The sequence below is a fragment of the Corythoichthys intestinalis genome, chromosome 18 (assembly GCF_030265065.1).
Source record: "Corythoichthys intestinalis isolate RoL2023-P3 chromosome 18, ASM3026506v1, whole genome shotgun sequence".
NCBI lineage: Eukaryota > Metazoa > Chordata > Actinopteri > Syngnathiformes > Syngnathidae > Corythoichthys > Corythoichthys intestinalis.
The window spans coordinates 44,244,880-44,269,599 of record NC_080412.1 but is presented as its reverse complement, the minus strand read 5'-3'; the positions used below and the strand labels follow the sequence as shown (position 1 = coordinate 44,269,599).

Below are 24,720 nucleotides of genomic sequence, written 5' to 3'. Positions count from 1 at the left end.
CGGGTTACTTCCGATTCACGTGGAAAGTCTTTGTAACCCATGGATTACCTTTATACAGATAATACTTTTTATTTGCAAAGTAAATTTTAAAGCAACTACTTTTAGTCTTTTATCAGTAATTTTTTAAAGTAACTGTTACTTAAGTATCTAAGCTTTTTTTTTTTTTTTTTTGCCCCTGTATCTGTACTTCAGTTAAATGATAAAAATAAAAAAGTGAGTACTTCACTATTGCTTCCAGGTTTGGATTTAAATGTACTTTTCATGGGGTTAATACAGGAACCTGCTTTTTTTGACTGATGATTTTTCAGCGTCGTTTGCGTGATGTACGGATTGGACGACTCTCGACGTCAATGGCACTGAAAAATGCTCCTCCACTGCCATCTCTCCGAGATACGATAGATTTGGATGTTGGGTTTGTTCACGCGCTAGTCCCGCGAATAGAGGAGGGGACATGGGCGGGGCTGAGGCGCTTCTCCTTTGCATCCATTCTTAGTGGGGCGGCAGGGCTGGAGAGACCTCCGGGGAGCACACTCGCCAGTCCGGCACGGAGACCCACCTGGCCCCCCAAAAAGGACAAAAAAAAAAGGACAAAAAAAAAAAATCATAAACAAAACAAACACCGCGCCTCATCTTGCCAGGATTGCAAACATCTCCCAAAAATATACCTGCTATTTATGGCATGTGGCTTGTAACTTTACTCCTGCTGTACTCTCTCCAAGAAGGTAAGACAAATGTTATGTTGCCATTTAAGAGTGATTATGATGCTTTCCAAGTTGAGAAAATCCGAAATCTGAAATGTTGGAAAATGCCTGAATTCGATGCGAGCTCCGAGGCTGCGTCGTGTTTTGCTTTCTAATTAAGACAAATTACGCTTACAAATCAGCAAATAACTAAACGAGCGTTTCTAATGTGGATATTTTGTGGGGAAAGTGAGATTTAAAAGTGTGTTTTGTTATGCTTTCGAGGCCCGCGACGCCTCGATTGTTTTTCGCATTACCAGTTATGAATATGTAAAATGGCTGAATGGAGAGAATGAGGAGCAAATCCAGCGAGAGAGGTGGCAAACATTCAAATCGTCCAGTCTTCCGTGTCCGTCGCAACGAATTTTGCACTCTTTAAAGTTTTTGCACGGAGCACGCGTGTAGTTTGGAACGATTATTTGCGCTTACTTCGCTAATTGCGGCTGTTTTGATAAGGCCGTGTTCAATCGCTCCTCCGCAAAAAAAAAAAAAAAAAGCGGTGGTTTTTCATCAGGATATTTTCAGCCGCTTAATTTGCTGTAATTAGTGCCAGTAATGATGATGATGAACAAAAGACATTTCCCTGACAACGGTCCTTTTAGTCAAATAGGGATAAACCCGCATAAAGGCCCTAATTGGTGCAATTAGCCGCTTTGACGTTTACAGGGATGGACTTTATTTAGAAATGCAAGGGACGATGTTGTTGATTGAAATTCATTTTTTTGCCTCTCATATGAGGCAAATCTTTAGCCCTGCTGCCCAAATTGGTCATTTGCTATTAAAGTGTTTTCTTTTTAATCTGGACACACCTGCATCGAAAATTGCAGGAATTAAGCACCATTTCCACATCCGGGCCTTTTTTGTTTTTTTTAATCAACGAAGGTGACATTCGAAAATGAAATTGTGCATGCGTATAATTTTCTTCATTTCCAGTCTTATTATTTTCCATGTCACATGTGGTCTTTATTTATATTTTATGAATCCACCCGAAGGGAGAATTAATGAAGTCACGGTGTCCCCTCTTCATGTGAATTTACGCAAATGAGGGTGTCCACATACGGGCAGGCGACGGGGGACCAGATTGCAGACTTGCCCGGTCATGTTCCTCACTAATTGTGCAGCTGGACCCCCAGAAAACGGGGACGCCCTTATTTTCCTTGCAAACGAATGTATTTTACGCATACAAATTTAAATGTAAGTTGAATTGACGCAAAAAGTGCATGAAAAATGCGCAAAAAAGCTCCTTATTGAAAGCACAGTGCGGGGGATTTTTGACCAGTTTGGAATATTCTGCAAAAATTTGCCAGTTTTTCCCCTCCCATTTCTGATTCTCAATCCAATTTAATCTGCTTGGAACGAACGAAAGCAGATTTGATGTATGGCGGCCTGTATACGTGTGGGCCTTCTTTCAAAAATGTGAATTTGAAGCTCATGAAGCAAGAAGGTGATCCTTCACCCGCATGTGCAGCTGAAATTTCCACAAATAGAAATATGCTAAATTCCTTCCTTCCTCACTCCCTCCCTGCAGTCCAATTCCCAGTGCTGTCTTGGCAAGGCTGCACAATTAAAGCGGCAATAGGCCCCACTCCACTCGGGCGACGTTATGAGGCAGCTCTCCACGTGACATTTAACTCTTTCACTGCCATTGACGGTGCGAGACGTCCATTCCGCTTGGGTTTGGAGTGGACGTCTATCGCCGTCAGTGGTACTCATTCATTGTCAGCACTCCCAGTTGAAATGAGAGGACGTCTGTCGCCATTCAGGCTTATAATGAACTAATTAATCGACTAATAATTTGATAGTTGATGAATCATTTGGAGACATTGTTGACCTAAAATGCCTAAAATGGTCCATTTTTAGAAGCCTTTTAAACATTTTTGAATTGAAAAAGGGTGTAAATAAAGCAAGGGTGTAGATTTGCATAGGGACGGTAGGGACATGACACTAGCAACTTTTCAGGATGCTCAAATTGTCCCCACCAACTTTTAAGCAACCTTATTTGCATTATATCATGAGGTCAGTTATATAGGTAATTGAGATTCTTTCCATATATTGTATGGATAGAATTGACCCTACTATTATTAAGTGAATTACTTTAATTATGTTCAGGCTGACATTTACCCCTTTTTACCCCCCCCCCCCCCCCCAAACACACGTTTGATTGGCTGGTGACATGATCCCCCCCCCACACACACACGCACTCACAGCCCTGACAGAAATACAACATGCTGCCACCTCCGCCCCCTTCGAAGACGAGGGAATTTTATTTCAGCCAGCAGCAGCAGCAGCAACCACTGTAATTAATGTAAAAAGACGTCAATGTTGTGAAGGTGGGGAACACACCACTAAGTTTGCTCCTGAAAGTCCGACCTGTCAGGATAGGCGGGTAGTGTGGACCCAAATGCAGGGAAAGGGAGGCGAGTCAGATGAACACAGCAAAAATGGTTTCATTTACGCAAACAAAAAACGCTGTTACTAACAAAAGACTGGGTATCAAAAACTTACTGAGGAACACAAGGGCTTGGACGGCGAAAACTGTGGAGAACAAACGCTGACGAGCACACGGACATTGACAATGATGCAACAAGGAGTGAAAAGAAACTGGGAGCTTATATACACACAGAGACAAGGGGTAACGAGACAACGAGGAACAGATGGGTGACACAGAAGGATGTAGATTGGCGGATACACTAGGAGCAGGAACAATAAGTGAAATCAATGGGCATTCACAGGAACACACGAGGAGGGAACCAACACAAAACCTATCACGACCTGCATCAGAACTAGCATAACATTAAACTGTATGAGTTTGCTAACCTGCAAAACTCGAGCTGGAAGCAACTTAGAGATAAATGTCCTTCAGTGTGTCTTCATCTGTTAATGTTAATTGTGAGAAATGTAGTGAACCAAGGTTTAAGCCCTTCTCCCCAATTTTCATTTTTGCTTTATTTATGTGGCCTCGTAGCAGCCCAAAGGAGCTTTCATTTTTTGCTGAGTTTGGTTGTGTTTGTAGGCCAAAGCATTAGTGTTTTACCTGAAGGAAGGTCCCATTTTTATTTAGTTTTGGTATACCCTAACTAAGACGTTTTTGCAGTTGTACTTAAATTCTTTATTTAGACAGACAGTGTTGAGTGGTATTAAGACAATTGAATTTTTTGCATTCCTGGATAGTTAAGAGATTATTGTGTATGTTAATATATATTAAATTCTGTTTAAATATTGCAATTTAACTGTTTTAAAATTTCCCAAACAATCCAGACATTTATTCTGGAAGTTTTCAAAATGTTTCTTTAGTAGTTTTTGAAAACAAAGGTTTGAATCGAACGATGTATCACTTGAACTAATACATAAAGTGTATCACAAAAGTGAGTACACCCCTCGCGTTTCTGCAGAAGATTAAGTATATCTTTTCATGGGACAACACTGACAAAATGACACTTTGACACAATGAAAAGTAGTCTGTCTGCAGCTTACAGGACTGTCTCAGGAAATTAGAATACACAATATTCTAATTTCCTGAGACAGTCAGGAAATTAGAATATTGTGTATTCTAATTTCCTGAGACAGTCCTGTATATATACACAGGACTGTCTCAAAAAATTAGAATATTGTGTATTCTAATTTCCTGAGACAGTCCAGTATATAATAGAGTTCAGAAGAGGCTTCCTCCTGGGGTGACAGCCATGCACACCAATTTGATGTAGAGTGCGGCGTATGGTCTGAGCATTAACAGGCTGACGCCCCCCCCAGCTCTTTAATCTCTGCAGTAATGCTGACAGCACTCCTGTAACGAGTCACATGACATTTTGGAGGGAAAATGACAAGCAGTACTCAATTTGGACATTTAGGGATGTGCGTAGTTCCCATGCGGTGTACTCACTTTTGTTGCCAGGGGTTTAGATATTAATGGCTATATTTTGAGTTATTTTGAGGGGAAAATAAATTAACTCTATTATATAAGCTGCACCCAGACTACTTTTAATTGTGTCAAAGTGTCATTTTGTCAGTGTTTTCCCATGAAAAGATATACTTAAATATCTGCAGAAATGCGAGGGGTGTACTCACTTTTGTGATACACTGTATGTTGGATCAACATTTCGTTGTCGATCTTATATCGTTGAAGCAATGTCACTTTTGCGCCCTCATTTAATGTTGTTTCAACGTTGAAATCCTTACAAAACCTAAACGTCATTTCGATTAGGGTTGTTCCGATCATGTTTTTTTGCTCCCGATCCGATCCTGATCGTTTTAGTTTGAGTATCTGCCGATCCCGATATTTCCCGATCCGATTACTTTTTTTTTTTTTTGCTCCCGATTCAATTCCAACCATTCCCGATAATTTTTCCTGATCATATACATTTTGGCAATGCATTGAGAAAAAAATGAATAGAACTCGGACGAATATATACATTCAACATACAGTACATAAGTACTGTATTTGTTTATTATGACAATAAATCCTCAAGATGGCATTTACATTATTAACATTCTTTCTGTGAGAGGGATCCACGGATAGAAAGACTTGTGACTTAGTATATTGTGACTAAATATTGCCATCTAGTGTATTTGTTGAGCTTTCAGTAAATGATACTGTAGCCATGCTCTAATGCATGATGGGAAGTGGAACCATGACTGTGCGTAGTGCCACCAATTGATACATCTTCTCTGCGTTGGGAAATAACATAAGGTGTCAAGAAAAAGATCAATCGCTACCTTGCTTCCCCAAATTGCTTCCCATGATGTTTCTAATCATAGGGAGAGGGATTGTAAGGCTTTAGCCAATCAAAAAAAGGCTCCAAAGGCTGCCAAAATTCACTTTACTCATTTTACGCTGCCCTTTATCTCTCTATATAGTTAAAACGGCGCCATTACAGATTGAGCGCAACAATGCGTGAGTGGGTCGTGCAACGCATGCATTAATTGTGTTAAATATTTTAACCTGAAACATAAAAAAAAAATTAATTACCGCCGTGATCTGAATAAATTTGATAATTCTACCTTAATCCTAAACTAAAGACTCTGGATGAGTGTAACATATTGTGTCTGTAACGTTAAATACAATTAGAAAATGATTTAATTAAAAATATAAATATATTAAGACAAGGCATGGCCGATATTTTTTTGCCAATTCCGATACTTGACTTGAAAATGACTTGATCGGACGCGATCCCGATCGATCGGAACATCTCTAATTTCAATTATTAACAATATCGGAGCAACACTGAATCAATGTTATGTTTTCAACCAAAACGCCCGCTCATCCATAATTCAACGACTTTTCAATCATATTTCCCAGTCAATCAAAAATCAACTATTTTCCAACATTAGTTCATCAACTATAAAACAATGTTATCCCAACCATCGCCTATCATACCATGGAACAACATTGTTTTAACGTCACTCGACGTTGAAAATTTCGACGTTGAAAATTTCGACGTCAACCATACTGATGATTTTGATGGAAAAACAACGTTTATTCAATGTCTTTCTGCTGTCTGGGGAAGTAGTTTTGTAACTTGAAAATCCTGTAAGTAGTAGAGATCGGCAAATATGAGTTTTCCAGGACCGATACAGATTATTAGTACTAGAAGTGGGAACTTCTTGGTATCTCACGATAAGATACCCGATTTTCGATACAAAGCTCACGATAACGATGGTCTGACGATATGGCGATACAATGATTATCGATACATTGCTCAGGAAATCATTCAAGGATATTCTACAAATAACTAATAAACAAAAAAAACAAGCTTCTGCTGTGAATTGGAATGAGTTCATCACTTGTAGACGTCCAATCCATTTAAACTGGGAGGGTGGCAGCGAATTCATTCGCTGCCATCCCTCCCACTTCAAACGGATTGAACGTCTATGGCCGTCAGTGGCAGTCAATGCCAAGCAATGAGGTCATTTTGGGCCATTTAAGGTAATTTACCTGTTGATTTTCAGTTACTTCCTGTTGATTTTGGGGTATTTTATGGGTCACTTCCTGTTTATTTTGCATTAGAGAACAGGAAGTGACCTGGGAATCACCCAAATGAGAAGGCAGTGACTCAAACTCTGACCTGTATATGCCCTAAAATGAACAGCAAGTGACCTTAAAATGCCCTGAAAATCGGACAGAATGACTGTGAATGCTCTGGTTTCGAATGAACGAACGTTCCCAGTCTAAATTGATTGAGCGAGCATGTCTTTTGTTTTTTTTTTTGTTGTTTTTTTGGTTTTTGTTTTTTTTTCGGGTTGGTTGTTCTGTTTTGTTTGTTATACAAAATAAAAATTACGGGGGATTTGATGAATGAATCATGGGCACATCTACTGCGGATTGCCTCCTTAATGTGGATTGCCCCACTTGCTTCTGATCCCCGTTGAAAAAAAAAAAAAAAAAAAAAAATTGATTGAGCGTCGAGCACCGTCAATGCAACCTTAGAGTTAACTGAGATACTATTATGGTGGAAGATTTTGCTAGCAACTTGTTCGTTCATTTTTATTTTTATTTTAAACATTGACACCTTTTTAAAACGATATCTCGATTCTTGGCAGGAGCATATCGATAACCTTTCGGGATACAAAGTATCACGATATATCACCGTTTCGATATTTTGTCACGCCCCTAATTAGTACAGGTAGTCCTAGGGTTAAGACGTGCTTGACTTACACGATTTCGACTTTAAGACACTGGCGTCTCGTCCGCCATTTTGTCTCTTGTTTTTTTTTTGTCGCACAAACAGTATCTAATTGTACCTCACAGGATCTTTTACTTTAAGATGACTTGTTCTGTCCTCACTAAACGTGAAATTATTCAGCTTGACAGACCGCAAGCAAAGCAGTTGTGCTTTTTGAAGCTTTTTACGTCCTTCACTTTTGACAATTTATAAAACTGTAACACACGTATGTACACGTTTTCAACAATAAAACACTTGACACAAAGTTCAAACGTCGATATAGTTTGATCAATATGTAAATTTAGTTGATTAAATTAGCCTAATTTTCCGAACAAAAGTGTACTAGCTTAAATGCTACGAATGCTATTTACAATTCTCATAGCAAATCGCTCACACGTAAGTCCACAAACCGTAGCACATAACTTAATTACAAATGCATACACAAACATATATTAGCTGAAACAACTTACAACTTATGTGAGCCAAACCAGAGCACTTTATCCATGTCAGATGTCCGAGTCTTCTCCACAGTCATAGAAGGCGACAGTCAGGCCAGACCCAAAGCTGCCACCAGAGGGCAATCTATCCTCCACCATTAAATAAAATACAACACCTTTGGACTTTTTGGATAGTTATAGTGGGGTATTCAAGGGGTATATTCCGATGTGTAGGAATGGAACTTGTTCGTAACCCGGGACTACCTGTACAGTGGTACCTCTACTTACGAAATTAATTGGTTCTGGAAGTAGTTTCAGAACTTAAATTCTCTAAGTAGTAGAGGTTGACCAATATGAGTTTTTCAGGACCGATACCGATTACGAGTACAGGTAGTCCCCAGGTTACGACGTACTCAACTTACAAGATTTCGACTATACGACACCGGGGTCTCGTCCGCCATTTTGCCTCCAGTCTTTTTTTTTTCCCGCACAAACAGTACCTAAATGTACCTTATAGAATCTTATTATTTACTTCACTTTATTAATGACTTGTCCTCACTAAACGTGAAGTTGTTTAGCTTGACAGACATCAAACAAAGCATTTAATAGAATTGTTCACACATAACTCCCCAAACTGTAGCTGTAAACTTAATTACAAATGCATACACAAACATATATTAGCAGAAGCAACTTACAGCCTTATGTGTGCCAAACCAGAGCACAGCTGTCCTTTACCCATGCCAGACAATAGTCTGCTTAGTCATAAGCAGTGTTGTTAATAACGGCGTTACAATATAACGGCGTTACTAACGGCCTTATTTTTTTCAGTAGTGGGTAATCTAATTAATTACTTTTCTCATCTTGGCAACGCCGTTACCGTTACTGAGGACGGAAAGGCATGCGTTGCTATGCGTTACTATATTGGTCGAAAAGTCTGAGGGAGACGGACTCACCGAGACGATAGAGCAGAGCAGGAGTAGGGAGGAGGCAAGAAAGTTGTGACGCCGAGCAAACGCGATGCTAGGTAGCTCCAATAATACATGTTGTAGCCGATAGCTAGTACAAACTACGCCCGCATGTTATGGTAGATATGGTAGACATGGTAGATATCACATATACTGTACATAGATATAACTAGATGCAAAATGACAGACATGGCACTAAATGAGTTAGTAGACAGCCGCCATCTTAAAGCAGTAGACTTTTTAGGACGGCTCTGTTGTAGAGAACCTTCCTAGCGAACCTAAGTAACTTTTTATCTAAAATACTTTTAAATCGGCAAAATCTTGACTTGAATCTATCTTTAAATGATGAAACAGTTTTAAATTTTTCATATGTCGAAAGTCGAGAGAAGGGAGCTAATGCAATAATGGGAGCAATTTTAACAACTTTTAACAGTTGATTCAGGGTAAAGGGTAAATTAGGGTAAAGGGTAAATTAGGGTAAAGAATTGGGCTCGGGCCAATTGTACCAAAAACCTTCACAAAAAACTTCACATAGTGTGGCCAATGTTTTTTTTTGAGGGAAAAAAAAAAGTAATTATCACCAATTACTTTGCCAAGCAACTAATTACTCTTACATTCAGGTAATTGAGTTACTAACGCAATTACTTTTTGGGAGAAGTAATTTGTAACTATAATTAATTACTTTTTTTCAGTAAGATTAACAACACTGGTCATAAGGCATCAGTCAAGCCAGACCCAACGCTGCCACCAGAGGGCAGCGTATCCTCCACCATTAACTCATTCACTCTCAGCCATTTTCACCAGAGCAAGGCCCTTCGATCCCGGCCGTTTTACTGGATTTTGACTGATTTTGAAAGGCCCACAGAAAATTCTGTTCTATTGCCATATAAACATGGAACCCACCAAATGAAAGATTAGACTCTTTTCTTTCAGCAGAAAAACATATCTTTTTCCATTCGAAATCAGCATTAGAAAATAGCTAAGTTTGAGCAATTTTCCAATTTCTGATGAAAAAAATAGAGAAATTGAGCTTTTTGTAAAAGCATACATTTGGAACATAACTTTGACTTTAACACAGCTATTTTTTGCTTTTGTGACATCCCAAACATCTGAATAATGTTTTTCTTTTGCAAAATAACATAAACAACAAGACAATTACGTAGAGCTTTCGATAGCAAAGTAACAATTTATTTACACATAACTAACTGAGAGATGACGCTGTTGTGGCAGCGACAGCCGGGGTAAACTTTTCCCTCATCGCCCGCCTGTCTTTGCTTGGCGAGCAGCACGGACTCAACTGCATCGTCCGCTGCACTGGTGGTCCCGGTTGTTCTGCTCAGTCGTCCGCCGCCTGGCATCCTGGATGTCCATTTGGTCGTCTTCCGCCGGCGCCCCGGCCGTGCGGCCTGGCCGTTCGTTCCATTGAATCGGGTTGCGGGTCTTACCAAATGCGCTACTGCCCTCCAGTGGCCAGTTTTATTGCTTCAAAATGGATTTTCAGCATTGTGCTTTGGAGCTAATTTGAAACAGAACCCACAAATCTCTCTTGTGAAAGAAAACATAAAAAATACGTCTTTGGGACACTGAAACAATTAAAAATAGAACGTATTTATACGTTTTGGGGAGCAAATGAGTTAAAGAAACAAAGTTGATACTCGTGTAAAGGTTTTTGGAACGCGTGGGGCGAATGAAGAGGGCGCTGGGATACACACAAAGACATACAGTAGAGGTCCCTCTTAGCCAATTGGATGCCAGGAATGCTAGGCAATAGCCAATGGCAGAGCAGCTATAAGTACCGTATTTTCCACCCTATAAGGCGCACCTTCAAAACTGTTTTCATATAAAGAGTGCTAAGGGGCAGTAGTAGTAGTAGTGGTTGGGATTGCGTTATACATCCACTAGATGGAGCTGCGGAAAAGGGAATGTCTGCCATGATTAGCCGATAATGAGCTATATAAGGTGCGCCTTTTATAGCAGAAAATTCGGTATGTTATGTTCAGTAAACTGCGAGTTTCAATCATATTGTATTTTTTTCCCTTTCGTATCCTGAAATTTCTTTCGTAGCAAGAGGCAATATTTGCCCGTTGAAATTTTGTATGTAGAGACGAGGGCTGCGACTAAATATTATTTTCATAACTGATTAATCGGACGATTAAATAAACGATTAATAGATTAATCAGATAAATGTCACTTCTTTAAATTACCTTCACAATGTAGCTTGAAGTTGTTTTTTTGCATGTTGTAAGTAGCAATAGACAAAATGGATGACAATTTCCTTTAACTGTATCGATTTTCAAATTTGTAGGCAGCTAATTGAAAAATTGATTTCATTGATTATTTGTTGTAGCTTTATTAAGAAGCTGGTTTAGACAGTAAGATGTCTGAAAATTGGCAAAAAAGTGAATTGTTGTTTTCCAAAGTAAAAGATTTTTGTTCATGTCCTGCTTTGACTTAATAAAAATAAAAAGAAGAAATCTGATCATATTTACCACTGAGAAGTTATGTATATGTTATAATTTCAATAATTTAGACAAGTTTAAGGTGAAGAATGTCCTAAACGATTCAGGAAAATACCGTATTGTCCCAAATATAAGACTGTGTTTTTTGCATTGAAATAACTGAAAAAGTGGGGGATCGTCTTATATTCGCGGTCAAGACATTATACCCATTCACGACGCTAGATGGCGCCAGATATCATTGGAGCGATGTTCTGTCATTACAGATCTCAGCTACTCTCAAGTTTAACCAGTTTGCATTATTTTATTATAATGTTTTCCCTGATTCAGATTTCTTTTAAGACTACAGTTAGAATTTGATGGTTAATGCAGTTATTGCAATTTTGTTGTTTTATCACAATAGATTAGTTACATTTCAAAAACCAGAAGCCATTCATTTACGAATGTTATTGGACTTTAGTTTACATATTTAAATGTTCAGATATTAAGATTTTCATGAGGCAAAATAACATGCTTTTTCTCTCAAATTTATTGTTATAATCATTTGTTTCGGATGTACTGTAATTGATTTCTGTATAAAAATGAATTTGGTGTTCAAAAAGTCTTTTTTAAAACTTGAGTCTTCAAAAAGAGGGGGGGCTCTTACAATCAGGGCCGTCTTATATTCAGGCCAATATGGTAGTTGTCGATTAATTTGCTAATCAATTAGTTGTCGCGTAATCTATTAATTGTTGCACCTCCAGTAGAGACACTCATAAGTAGAGGTACCATTGTAGTCCTCTTTAGTGATTAGTTGTATTATTTAAAAAACAATATTTGAAATTATCAAATTAAAAAAAAACAGCAAATATTCTTTTTATTAGTTTTCATGTGTATTTGAAAAATACACATTAAAAACAGGGAATATTTAGAATTATTTTGTTTGTTTTCGAAAGCTTGTAATGAAAGAAAATGAGATATTTGCAAACATCTGCACTTGTTTTTGGAAAACAAGTGATTGTGTTCACATAGTCCAACTTAGGTGTTTGGTTCCAGTGTGCATTATTATCAACAAAAATGGCAGCCATTGAGTGAATTCAAGTTCACTGAAAAGTTGAGATGTGGAAAACTGTCAGTGCAGGTGTTGATGCTCCAGCTCTAGATGTGTTTAACAACAACAGAACAGAAAACAAAAGTGCTTTTGGTGGCATTTTTGGTTAAATCTAGGAAGCAAGTAGTTGTTTTGTTGAATCTCCATCGCTCCCTCCCTCCATGGTTTCCTCCTCTCCTCTTCTCTCCTCTCGCAGCAACTCCCCTCCCTCTCTTTCCCCTCATCACTAGGCAGAATTAAAGGCTGGGGGGAGGGGCCGTTTATGCAGACTGTGCTGGGACTTGTGATCCACAGATTTGATATTCACATTAGGAGAGAAACTGCCTGCTTTGATGTGAGGGGGAGCAGGTCCCACGGGACTGCTGAAGTAGCACACTTTTTTTTTTTTTTCACTGACACAGCACGGGCCGGCCGGGGGTACCGAGGGGTGGGGTGGGGTGGTGTAGCAGATTGTTGGGGACATCGCATCCCTTCGTTGATTAGATGTAACACCAACCACATCCCCCTCCTGCTACTCCACCTACTTACACGGGGCCCCTGAGGTTTATCTACAAGCTTACGCCTACCTTTATCTGATGACATCCCCCCGATATTCAATTCACACCCTTTTTGATAGGGTCTCCATCCACTTTGCTGTCCTCCGCTTCATTTTTCCATGGCTCTCCTGCTACGATTAATTGACTAATCAATGATCAAATGAATTTGGATGGTCAAATCAATTAGAGGCACTGCTGACAAAAAAAAAAGGTCCAAGTCCTCTTTTTTAGGACTCTTATAACTTTTCCTATTTCTTTCTCTATTAATTAAAAAAAAAAAAAAATTTAACAAAATTTAAAAAAGAAAATAGAAAAATGTGTATCGTAAATGTATTTTTAATAATTACAAAAAAAAAAAAAAAACTTTTTTTATCCATGAAAAATGATCCCCCTCCCCCTTAAATATTTTAATAATAATAATAATTAAGTCAAATTAATTATTGACAGATCCATTTTTTTTTGGGGGGGGGGGGTCTATTAGTTAAAAACTGACCGGCTCTTCCGTTTTGCATATTTATTAATTATTTTTTTCAATGCTTATTCTGCTTTGGCACTGTTTATTTCAGTTACATTATCTCTCTCTCTCTCTCTCTCTCTCTCTCTCTCTCTCTCTCTCTCTCTCTCTCTCTCTCTCTTTCTTTCTCTTTCTCTCTTTCTCTCTCTTTCTTTCTCTCTCTCTCTTTCTCTCTTTCTTTCTTTCTTCCATCCATCCATCCAGAAAATGATTGCAATTACAAATGCTTTGGTAGTAATATCTTTATTTTTAATTTTTTTTTAAATTTATTTTGATTTTACAAATTTTTTCCCCCTTAAATATTTTAATAATAATAATTAGTCAAATTAATTAATTGACAGATCCATTTTTTGGGGAGGGGGGGTCTATTATTTAAAAATTGACGGGCTCTTCCGTTTTGCATATTTATCATGTTTTTAATGCTTATTCTGCTTTGGCACTGTTTATTTCAGTTACATGATCGATATTTTTTTTTTTCTATCTATCGTTCTATCGTTCTATCATTCTATCTAGCTATCGTTCTATCTAGCTATCGTTCTATCTAGCTATCTGTCGTTCTAGCTATCTGTTCTATCATTCTAGCTACCTATTGTTCTATCTGTTGTTCTATCGTTCTATCGTTCTCAATTTCTCCCAGAAAATGATTGCAATTACAAATGCCTTGGTAGTAATATTTTCATTTATTTTGCTTGCAATGAAAAAACACAAAAGAGAATGGGGGAAAAAAATTAAATCATTTTCATTTTACAAAAAACTCCAAAAGCGGGCAGGACAAAAGTATCAGCACCCTTTGAAAAATCACGTGATGCTTCTCTAATTTGTGTCATTACTTACCTGTGGCACATAACAGGTGGTGGCAATAACTAGATCACAGTTGCAGCCAGTTAAAATGGATTAAAGTTGACTCAACCTATGGTCCTGTGTCCTTGTGTGTACCACATTGAGCATGGAGAAAAGAAAGAAAACCAAAGAACTGTCTGAGGACTTGAGAAGCAAAATTGTGAGGAAGCATGGTCAATCTCAAGGCTACAAGTCCATCTCCAAAGACTTAAATGTTCCTGTGTCTACCGTGCGCAGTGTCAACAATAAGTTTAAAGCCCACGGCACAGTGGCTAACCTCCCAAGGCCTTCAAAGAAAAGAACACGGTCCCCAAAGTCAAACATGGCGGAAGTTCCCTGATGTTTTGGGGTTGCTTTGCTACCTCTGGCACTTGACTGCTTGACCGTGTGCATAGAATTATGAAGTCTGAACACTACCAACAAATTTAGCAGCATCATGTAGGCCCAGTGTGAGAAAGCTGGGTCTTCCTCAGAGGTCATGCTTCTTCCAGCAGGACAATGACCCAAATCGCACTTCAAAAAGCACTAGAAAATGGTTTGAGAGAAAGCACTGGAGACTTCGAAAGTGGCCAGCAATGAGTCCAGACCTGAATCCCATAGAACACATGTGGACAGATCTGAAAATGGCTCCCTTCAAATCTCAGAGACTAGGAGCAGTTGGCCAAAGAAGAATGGTCTAAAATTCCGGCAGGGCATTGGAAAGGTTGTGCTACCAAGTATTAGGCTGAGGGTGCCAAGACTTTTGTCAGGCCCATTTATGGAGTTTTATGTAAAATTATAATGTTTTTTTTTTTTCATTCTCTTTTGTGCTTTTTCATTGAAAGCAAAAATAAATGAAGATATTACTACCAAAGCATTTGTAAATTGGAGAAATTGAGCATTATCTGACAGAATTGCAGGGGTCCCAATACTTTTGGCCAGCAGTGTATGTGCTGTAAAATATCGTGAACTAAAAGTAAAAAGTACCACTTCATATTTGTATTCAAGTATAGATACATAAAAATGTACTTAAGTACAGTAATGAATTACTTTAAATTCGTTACATTCCACCACTGCTGCCAGCTCCTCCCGGTTCCAAAAAAATGGATTGGAGTGTGTTAAAAAAATTACTAGTGCTGCAATGACTAATCAATTAACTTGAGTAATTCGATTAGAAAAAGGATTCAAATTAAAATTATGCTGCTTCAAGTATTTGTTTATGAAAGTGCCGTTGTAATGGTTTGTTCTGAAAGTGTTTACATTTAGCTTTATTGATTTGGGTGGATACACTGCCCCCCAGTGGCAACAGTGGATGTGACATAACTCATTTCACATGGCTGAATCAAGTCCAGCTGCTCCCTGTTAAGACCAACATAAGCTAAGTTTTTGTTAAAGCTAATGTTTTTTCATGCATTCGTAATTTAGTTTATGGGTATATTTAGCCGTTTTTTGCACGAATATGTGTTTGAACCATTTGTTAAGAGCATTGTAAGAAAAAAAAAAGTGTTTTATAGCATTTAAGCTAGCTGACTTTTTCTATGTTCGTAGGCCAATTGTTCTTTTGTTGTACTTAGATCTTTTTTCTTTTTTTTTCTATAGTGTTTGAGGCTCAGCTCAGGTATTTAATTTTTGTATGATCCTTATCCGATTACTCGATTATGCGAACAAACTAGTTCATCGATTAATCGTATTCTAGAATAGTCTTTTTTTTTTTTTTTTTTTTTTTTAAACCTGTCCTGTTCAGCTGTTTCACACAGAGAATGGAAGTATAAGTGTCCGGTTGGTCTGAACAGTTTTAATGTTTCACATTGAGAGTATGACTTACTCCCATTGTGATCATTAAACATATCTTGTTAATTATCACAAAGGAGCGAACAGGAAGGGGTTATGGGGGAACAGAAGAAAAGAAAAGAAAAGAAACATAAACAACAACAAGAAATACATTGAACGCCTACACTAACTATTAATATGTTGGTGCTATCGTCAGCTAGATGTATTTCCGGTTGACACAATGTGGGGGGGCCTGTTGACCAGGGAAACAAGGGGAGGGGGTGGGGAAGTCTATAAAGTAAGTGACTGGGATGGGTAGAGTGTACTAGTGCTGCAACGATTAATCGATTAACTCGAGTATTCGATTAGAAAAAAATATTCGAATTAAATTTTGTTGCTTCGAGTATTCTTTTAATTAAAGTGGCGTTGTAATGGTTTATTTTGAAAGTGTTTGCATTGTTTTATAGACCCTACTCACCTACGTCACAAAATGGGCGTGTCGCTGTTTCCGGCCGCCATATTGTACCTCTTTTTCAGACCTATTCCCATTGTTTTCTATTAGTCGAGCAAGTTATAGAGCAATTCATGGAAGCCCCGGTGTTATCTGACGCTGTAAACTCATTGGATCCGTTGCATAAAAGGCGTTACGTGGAAAAGCTTCAGTTTATCCATTCGCCAGATCCGTATTTGATGCCTAAATCGATGTTTTTCGACCCGCTGGCTTCGCCTGACATCTGATACCCACACAAAATCAGCCTATTCTCACGAAAGTTTGAAAAACTTTAAGAGCTTGGAGGCTTATAAATGCTACGTTGCTGGTTAGGTGAAACACGTCCTCGTACACGAAAATTCGGCAGGAATCTTGTGCTCGGAAGGTGAGTTACGAAATTTTCAATTGAAAATCTTTTGTTCTTGCTAACATCCACTGTCAAGTCTAATGTATTTCATGTCATTTGTCAATGGAGCTAGGGCTTTTAATGTTTATATGGTTTAGCGATAGCACTAACTACATACATACGTGTATGTTGTCGGCGATTAGCCTAGCAATGATCTTAATTGTGGTTGTCAGCCCGAAACCCTCTAAATATATATTAAATGCATCTTACCAGATATAAAATGACTACTACATAATCTGTGGTAGTCGTTTGGAGCCCAGTTGTCTCGTCGAATTGCAGCAGTCAATCGCGGCCTCCTCTTCGTGTCTCTCGGAATACGGTAAAAATTCAAGTCTCTCCGTCTATCTTCTCTGTTTTTGCAACCGACCGCCACACACGACTTCACCATTTTGAGTATTAATGTTGACGAGCAGTAAAACGTGCAATAATAGGAAGAATTTACGAAGCGCTAATGCATTTCTATGGCGAGTATGCGGACATCATGGCGCGGGGGCGTGGCTGTGACGTCACGTGAGTAGGGTCTATTGATTAGGGTGGATACACTGCCCTCTGGTCTGCCTCTTTTCACATGGCTGAACAAATGAGCCAACTGCTCCCTGTTAAGACCAAAGTAAGCCAAGTTTTTGTTTGAGCTAATGTTTTTTATTGCATTCATAATTTGGTTTATAGGTATATTTAACCGTTTTTTAATAATAATAATAATAATGCATTTTATAACGCACTTTACATTTGAAAAACAAATTCCAAAGTGCACATTGCCAAAAAAAAAAATAAATAAATAAATAAATAAAATGAAAAAGACGAAGAATAAAAGAATAAAAGCAAAACAGACACAAGCACAGATAAAATCGGATACCAACCAGATAAAAGTAGGACAGTAAAATAAAATTAGCTAGAATAAGCTTTTTTAAAAAGGTGAGTTTTTAGTCCTTTTTTAAATGCATCCACCGTCTGCGGGGCTCTGAGGTGGTCTGGGAGGATGTTCCACAGTCGGGGAGCAGCAGCTTTAAAGGCCCTGTCGCCCATAGTCTTGAGCCGAGTCCTGGGCGGGAGTAGACGGTGCTGTTGGCCTGACCGGGTTCTGGCTGAAGTATGTGATGTGAGGAGTTCGTTGAGGTAGGTGGGGGCTACACCATGTAGACAGTGATGGGTGTGAAGGAGGATTTTGAATTCAATATCGTAGTATAATTCAATTCAGTTTTTTGTGGGAATATGTGTCTGAAAAATGTGTTACGAGCATTGTAAAAAAAAAACTTTAGCATTTTATAGCATTGAAGTTAGCAAACTTTTTCTATGTAAGTTAGCCAATTTTTTTTTCTTGTAGATAGATCCTCATTGAAAAAAAACAAAAATTCGATCCGATTACTGGATTATTCGAACCAACTAGTCCATTGATTAACCGACTACTAAAATATTCGATAGCTGCAGCCCTAGTATAGTGTACACAAATCTCTGTGATCTAGAACCCAGTAATTGTGTGAATCCCTTGTGAGTGCAAGCCCGTTGGCAACCGACCCTACGAATACTAGAATAATCGATACCTGCAGCCTTACTTTGCACATACCCAGAACTGCAGTGGAATTGCATGACAATGAGTCATCTCAGGTGGTCTCTCCCATGTCATTTCCATCAGCAAATCTATTAGAAAATGCTGTCAAATTGATCGGGGATGTCAATGGACGGAGATAGCGGCGGAACATGCGTTATCACACCTCTCGTCGGGCAGAGGGGTGCGAAGACGCGTGCCTGGTAAAACATCGCCGGCTCTGGGGTTTGTTTACCACCTCAGCTGTGTGAGTGTATGCGCGCACTCACATCCTGGTGAGGCGTAGATCAGCTGCATTATGCATGATGAAACCTTGCATAGGTTATGACTTCTACCTCTACGACATACATATTCATGCGGCGCGCTGGCAGGATGTATAAAATAGTGGCTGCAGCTCCGACAGCCCATGCAGCACTGTAGGTACCGTGCATGAATGAGGTTGATTAAGCCTCCTGAGTGCAAGTCAACTCAGTGAGAGATAAATAAGCATTTGGTCGCTGAAAAAACATTGCTGAAATAACAATGCACAGTCAATGTGGGCGTAGAGCAAGGAAAACCCTCATTATGTTTTGGGATTTTTATTTTTTTTGTGTGGAAGGTGGGAAGTGGTAAAACAAGATCATATGAATAAGGTGTTGGGAAATCAGGCCTATGTAGGCGGCAGATATCTTTAGAAGGTAGACAGTCTGATTCTAATGACATATTCTCTGAGTGACATTCTTGTTAGGTCAGGAAAAATGAGCGTATAGGCGGGGATGCCGGAATGCTTTAGTGATTTAAGTAAAAGTCAAATTTTAGTGGCCCGAGAACTTTTTGTGGCATTTTAAAAAAACAAAACGTATTGTCCCGAATATGATGGCCCTGAATATAAGACTCAAGTTTGAAAAACGACTTTTTGAACACCAAATTTTTATACAGAAAATAATTACAGCACATCTGAACTAAATGATTATAACAAGGGGTGCAGGATATCCATTTTTTGAAACCGATACTGATATCGATAACTTCCTGCTCCTCGAGGCCGATACCGATACGATAACCGATAATATATATATAATTTTTCAATGTATATTCACCTGAGTTTTTGATCACCTGTAGGTCAAAAATACTAGTGGTTGATTCAGCTTAGATTTGCCTTTGACCAAACCAGAATTTTCATGATGACATGAACATTATTATAATGAACAAAACAAAGACAGTAACAAAACTTTACACACTGGAAAAACAGGAGTGGAAACAAATCCCAATCCGACACCGTGCCAAAAATATCATTAATAGGGCTGATAATATGTTATCGGATTTATTGGGATGACGTCAAAATTCCTATTATCGGACCGATAATTATCATGCACCTCTAATTATAACAATATATTTGAGAGGAAAAGCATGTTATTTTTCCATATTCAAATCCTAATATCTGAACATTGAAATATGTAAACTAAAGTGCAATCACATTCATAAATGAATGGCTTCTGGTTTTTGAAATGTAAATAAACCAATCTATTGTGATAAAACAACAAAATTGCAATAACTGCATTAACCATCAAAGTGAGGTCTAACTGTAACTGTAGTCTTGAAACAAATCTGAATAAGGAAAAACATTGCAATAAAAGAATGCAAACTGGTTAAACTTGAGAGTAGCTGAGATCTATCATGACAGAACATCGTGTCAATGATATTTGGCGCCATCTAGCGTCATGAATGGGTATAACGTCTAGACCGCGAATATAAGACGACCCCCAATTTTTCAGTCTTATTTCAATGCATAAAACACCGTCTTATATTCGGGCCAATACGGTACAAAAATGCTCCCGTTTGGCTCACAGGCGGAGTTTGACTTTTGGTGCATGGGACATGTTGATGATCCCGAAACGCAGTGTCAACAATAAAATTAAACTTTATGGAATATTTATAATAATAAGTTGACAATGAGTTTTTTTTCCCCCCATCATTCTTGAGGGGAATTCTAAGTCAGGCTGCTTAGGCTATACTTTTAATATGGTACGCCGGCCGGTGTCGTGCCAATATAGTTACCCTAGTCAAAAATTGTATCCCCTGGGCGGAGCCATATGGAGGTAGATTTGTGTCTTTATTATTCAATCAAAAAAAAAAAAGTTGCTTCAATCAAAATACATATTTTCAAACAAAAAGAAAAAGTCGTTTCAATCAAAAAATAAATAAAAATAAAAAATTGTTTGAATGCAAAAATAAATTTGTATATGTGTATATTAGCAGTGAAAATATTTGAATTTTAAGTTTTTTGAAAATAGGCCCCCTACAGATGGGCCATGAGCCCCGAGTCCCGTCAACTGATAGTCAAGTCTATGCCTCTTAATTTTTTTTGGGATGGAGTTTTACAATAATTATTTTTCCAATAATTGCGGTCATTTGTCTTCTGTTAAATTTGCGGGGTCCGCCATTGAATGGGTCAATGGCACCGCAACATGACCTTTCGCTGTCCGTATGACTGAACCGATTGTTTGGCGTGAGTCTGGTCCCCGGTGTGTCCACATAATCTACCCCATTGCCCACTCCTCCCCCAAGCTCTCAGGGTGACCCCCGCACTCCTCTACTTTAGTCCTGTCCCCCCATTGGGAGATTATAGATATTGCAATCTTTAATATGGCTTTATGCTCAGGGGCCATTATCAGTAATCTGCGGCGGGGAGGGAGTCTGACCTGGATTTTTTTTTCCAGCTCACCATCGGACCGGCAGTCACATTTTCATATACCATCTGTAGTATTCTGCACGGCTTAGAGGCACTTTCGCTCCTTATAAATGTGCACTTGCACTTTTCATGTTGATTGTTGTTTAACTTCACGCCCGGAAAGAAGGAAAAGTTAGCAGTGACAGCGTTGATCTACAAGCGTCACTTGTATCGAGCAGGTGTTTAACCCATTTTGTTATACTACATCCATTTTTAGCTTTCATTGAGTTATTTGGGTTAAATCATAACCCAGCGGACGTTTTTACGGCAACTACCTTCAACTTTTATGTTCCGCACATTAATCTTGTGCAGACAGACTTTTATGTTTCCAGAATAGATGACAAAGTCTAGTGTAAAAGCACTGTTATACTATATTAACCACACGATATTGTAAGGATATAGCAATTTGATGGTGACATACAAAATGAGCGGTCGGAAATGAAGAGTTTGACAAGAGTAAGTTTTAAAAAAGATTAAGTTTGATTTAAAAACATATGCTGTTACTATAAAAACATCTCTGTTCTAGAATTTCTCTAACTATGATGACCCCAAAGTTCTTCCCTGTCACTTTCCTTTCTTTCGATGTGTCTAATCTGAGAACATTCCTGTACGTCTGCGTGCGTGCATTTGTGTGTTAAATATGTAAGGAGATTAAAAAGCCTTAAATCTGCGTCTGGCATAGAAATTCCAATCACATAACCTATCATCACTGTTCTGTGGCTTCCTCTTTGTTTGTGCAGTACGGGTCCAACTCTATGGAGGTAGCTGGCTCCTCCCCCTACCCATCCACCTTATTCACAACAGGCTTTAGCCCAAATCCCTGGCTTTCCGCATCACATGACTGATGTTTGCAGCTGGACATTTGACATATATTATGATTATTTTGAAGGACATTCCCAGTGTGGCGTTGTGATTACCTTTACAGTGATACCTATACTTACAGAATTTTCAGGTTAAGACTCGCTTCAACGGGAAAATATGACCTTTTATTACAAAAGACATTTCAGGATACGAAACACGAAAATACAGGATGGATGGTACTCGCAGCTCAGTTCATAACATCAGAACATACTTATACAGCGGTATGAAAAAGTATCCAAACTAGGGCTGTCAAAATTATCGCGTTAACGGGCGGTAATTTTTAAAATTAATCACGTTAAAATGTTTGACGCAATTAACGCACAAGCCCCGCTCAGACAGATTTAAATGACAGTACAGTGAACTGCCCACTTGTTGTGTTTTATGGAGTTTTGCTGCCCTCTGCTGGCGCTTGGGTGCGACTGATTTTATAGGCTTCAGCACCCATGAGCATTGTGCAAGTAATTATTCATCAACATCAACAATGGCGGGCTACTAGTTTATTTTTTGATTGAAAATTTTACAAATTTTATTAAAACGAAAACATTAAGAGGGGTTTTAATATAAAATTTCTATAACTTGGACTAAAATTTATCTTTTAAGAACTACAAGTTTTTCTATCCATGGATCGCTTTAACAGAATGTTAATCATGTTAATGCCATCTTGTTGATTTATTGTTATAATAAACAAATACAGTCCTTATGTATCGCATGTTGAATGTATATATCCATCTTGTCTTATCTTTCCATTCCAGCTATAATTTACAGAAAAATATGGCATATTTTATAGATGGTTTGAATTGTGATTAATTACGATTAATTAATTTTTAAGCTGTAATTAACTCGATTAAGAATTTTGATCGTTTGACAGCCCTAATCTAAACCTTTTGGAATATCTCACATTTTTGCATAAAATCACTATCAAATGTGATCTGATCTTTGTCAAAATCACACAGATGAAAAAAACAGTGTCTGCTTTAACTAAAACCACCCAAACATGTTTAGGTTTTCATATTTTAATGAGGACAGTATCCAAACAATGACAGAAGGGGGACGAATAAGTAAGTGAACCATCACATTTAATATTTTGCGACCCCCAGTTTGGCAGCAATAACTTCAACCAGACACTTCCTGCAGCTGCAGATTAGTCAGGCACATCGATCAGGACTAATTTTGGCCAATTCTTCTCTACAAAACTACTGTAGTTCAGTCAGATTCCCGGAATGTTCGGCATGAATTTCTTTAGGTCTTTAGGAATGTCTTTAGGTCATGCCACAGCATCTCAATAGGGTTCAAGTCTGGACTATGACTTGGCCACTCCAGAATGTGTATTTTGTTCTTCTGAAACCATTCTGAAGTTGATTTACTACTGTGTTTTGGATCATTGTCTTGTTGCAGCATTCATCCTCTTTTTAGATTCAACTGTTTGACAGACGGCCTCAGGTTTTCTTGCAAAAATTTTGAGTTCATTCTTCCATTAATGATTGCAAGTTGTCCAGGCCCTGAGGTAGAAAAACAGCCCCAAATCATGATGCTCCCTCCACCATGGTGGGGGTGAGGTGTTGATGTTGGTGAGCTGTTCCATTTTTCCTCCACACATGACGCTGTGTGTTACCCACAAACAATTCAACTTTGGTTTCATCAATCCACAAAATATTTTTGCCAAAACTTCTGTGGAGTGTCCAAGTGGATTTTTGCGAACATTAAACGAGCAACAATGTTTTTTTAGACAGCAGTGGCTTCCTCCGTGGAGTCCTCCCATGAACACCATTCCTGGCCATAGTTTTACATATAATTGATGTGTGCACAGAGATATTGGGCTGTGCTAGGTGATTTCTGTAAGTTTTTAGCAGACACTGTAGGGTTCTTTTTTACCTGAGTATTCTGCGCTGAACTCTTGGCGTGATCTTTGGTGGACGGCCACTCCTTGGGAGTGAAGCAACAGTGACAAACTCTCTCCGTTTGTAGACAACTTGTCTGACTGCCGATTGATGAACATTCAGACTTTTAGAGATGGTTTTGTATCCTTTCCCAGCTTTATACAAATCAACAGTCCTTGATCGCAGGTCTTCAGACAGCTTTTTTGACTGAGCCATGATGTACATCGGATAATGCCTCTCATCAAGACATTTCTTACCAGGTGTGTGTTTTATAGCGGGCAGGGCAGCTTTAAACCACTCATCAGTGATTGGGCACACACCTGTCTTAAAATGTTTGGTAAAAATTGGTTTCAATTGCTCTTTACGTCTCCTTAGGCAGAGGCTTCTCTTGCTTATTTTTCCCCTTCTGTCATTGTTTTCATGCTATCCTCTTTAAAGTATGAAAACCTATAAATGCTTGGGTGGTTTTAGATAAGCAGACACTGTATTTTCATCTGTGTGATTTTGACAAAGATCAGATCACATTTGATGGTGGTGTGTCATTCAGAAATGTGAGAAATTCCCCAAGGTTCAGAGACTTTTTCATACCACTGTAGCTGCACTGCCATTGGCTATTGCCTAGTATTCCTGGGATCCAGCGTTGTGTATGAACGCATTCATTGAACGATCGTCCATGAAGACGTTTATATTTTGGGCAAACGTGAACTAAACGCATCATGTTATTGTCTCATGAACGTTACCGTTAACGCGCTTGTTTAAGCGGTTGTGAATAGAATAAGAGTAATAGAAAAAGAATATACGTGACTACTGCCTCATGGCTATGTTGTTTCAGCAAATATGGCAGCTT

At 38.6% G+C, this 24,720-nt stretch overlaps 1 protein-coding gene across 3 annotated transcripts in view; it reads left to right on the top strand.

The window, feature by feature from the left end:
• The first annotated feature begins 441 nt into the window (after positions 1-441).
• LOC130906198 (cell adhesion molecule DSCAML1-like) overlaps positions 442-24,720 on the top strand; it is a 148,904-nt gene continuing 124,625 nt past the window's right edge. Inside the window, exon 1 of one of the 3 annotated variants that reach the window (XM_057820235.1) lies at positions 442-722. In XM_057820235.1, coding sequence (XP_057676218.1) covers positions 680-722 — 43 coding nt within the window. In that variant the 5' untranslated portion in view covers positions 442-679. The remainder of the gene's footprint in view (positions 723-24,720) is intronic. The other 2 variants (XM_057820233.1, XM_057820234.1) reach the window with 2 other exon arrangements.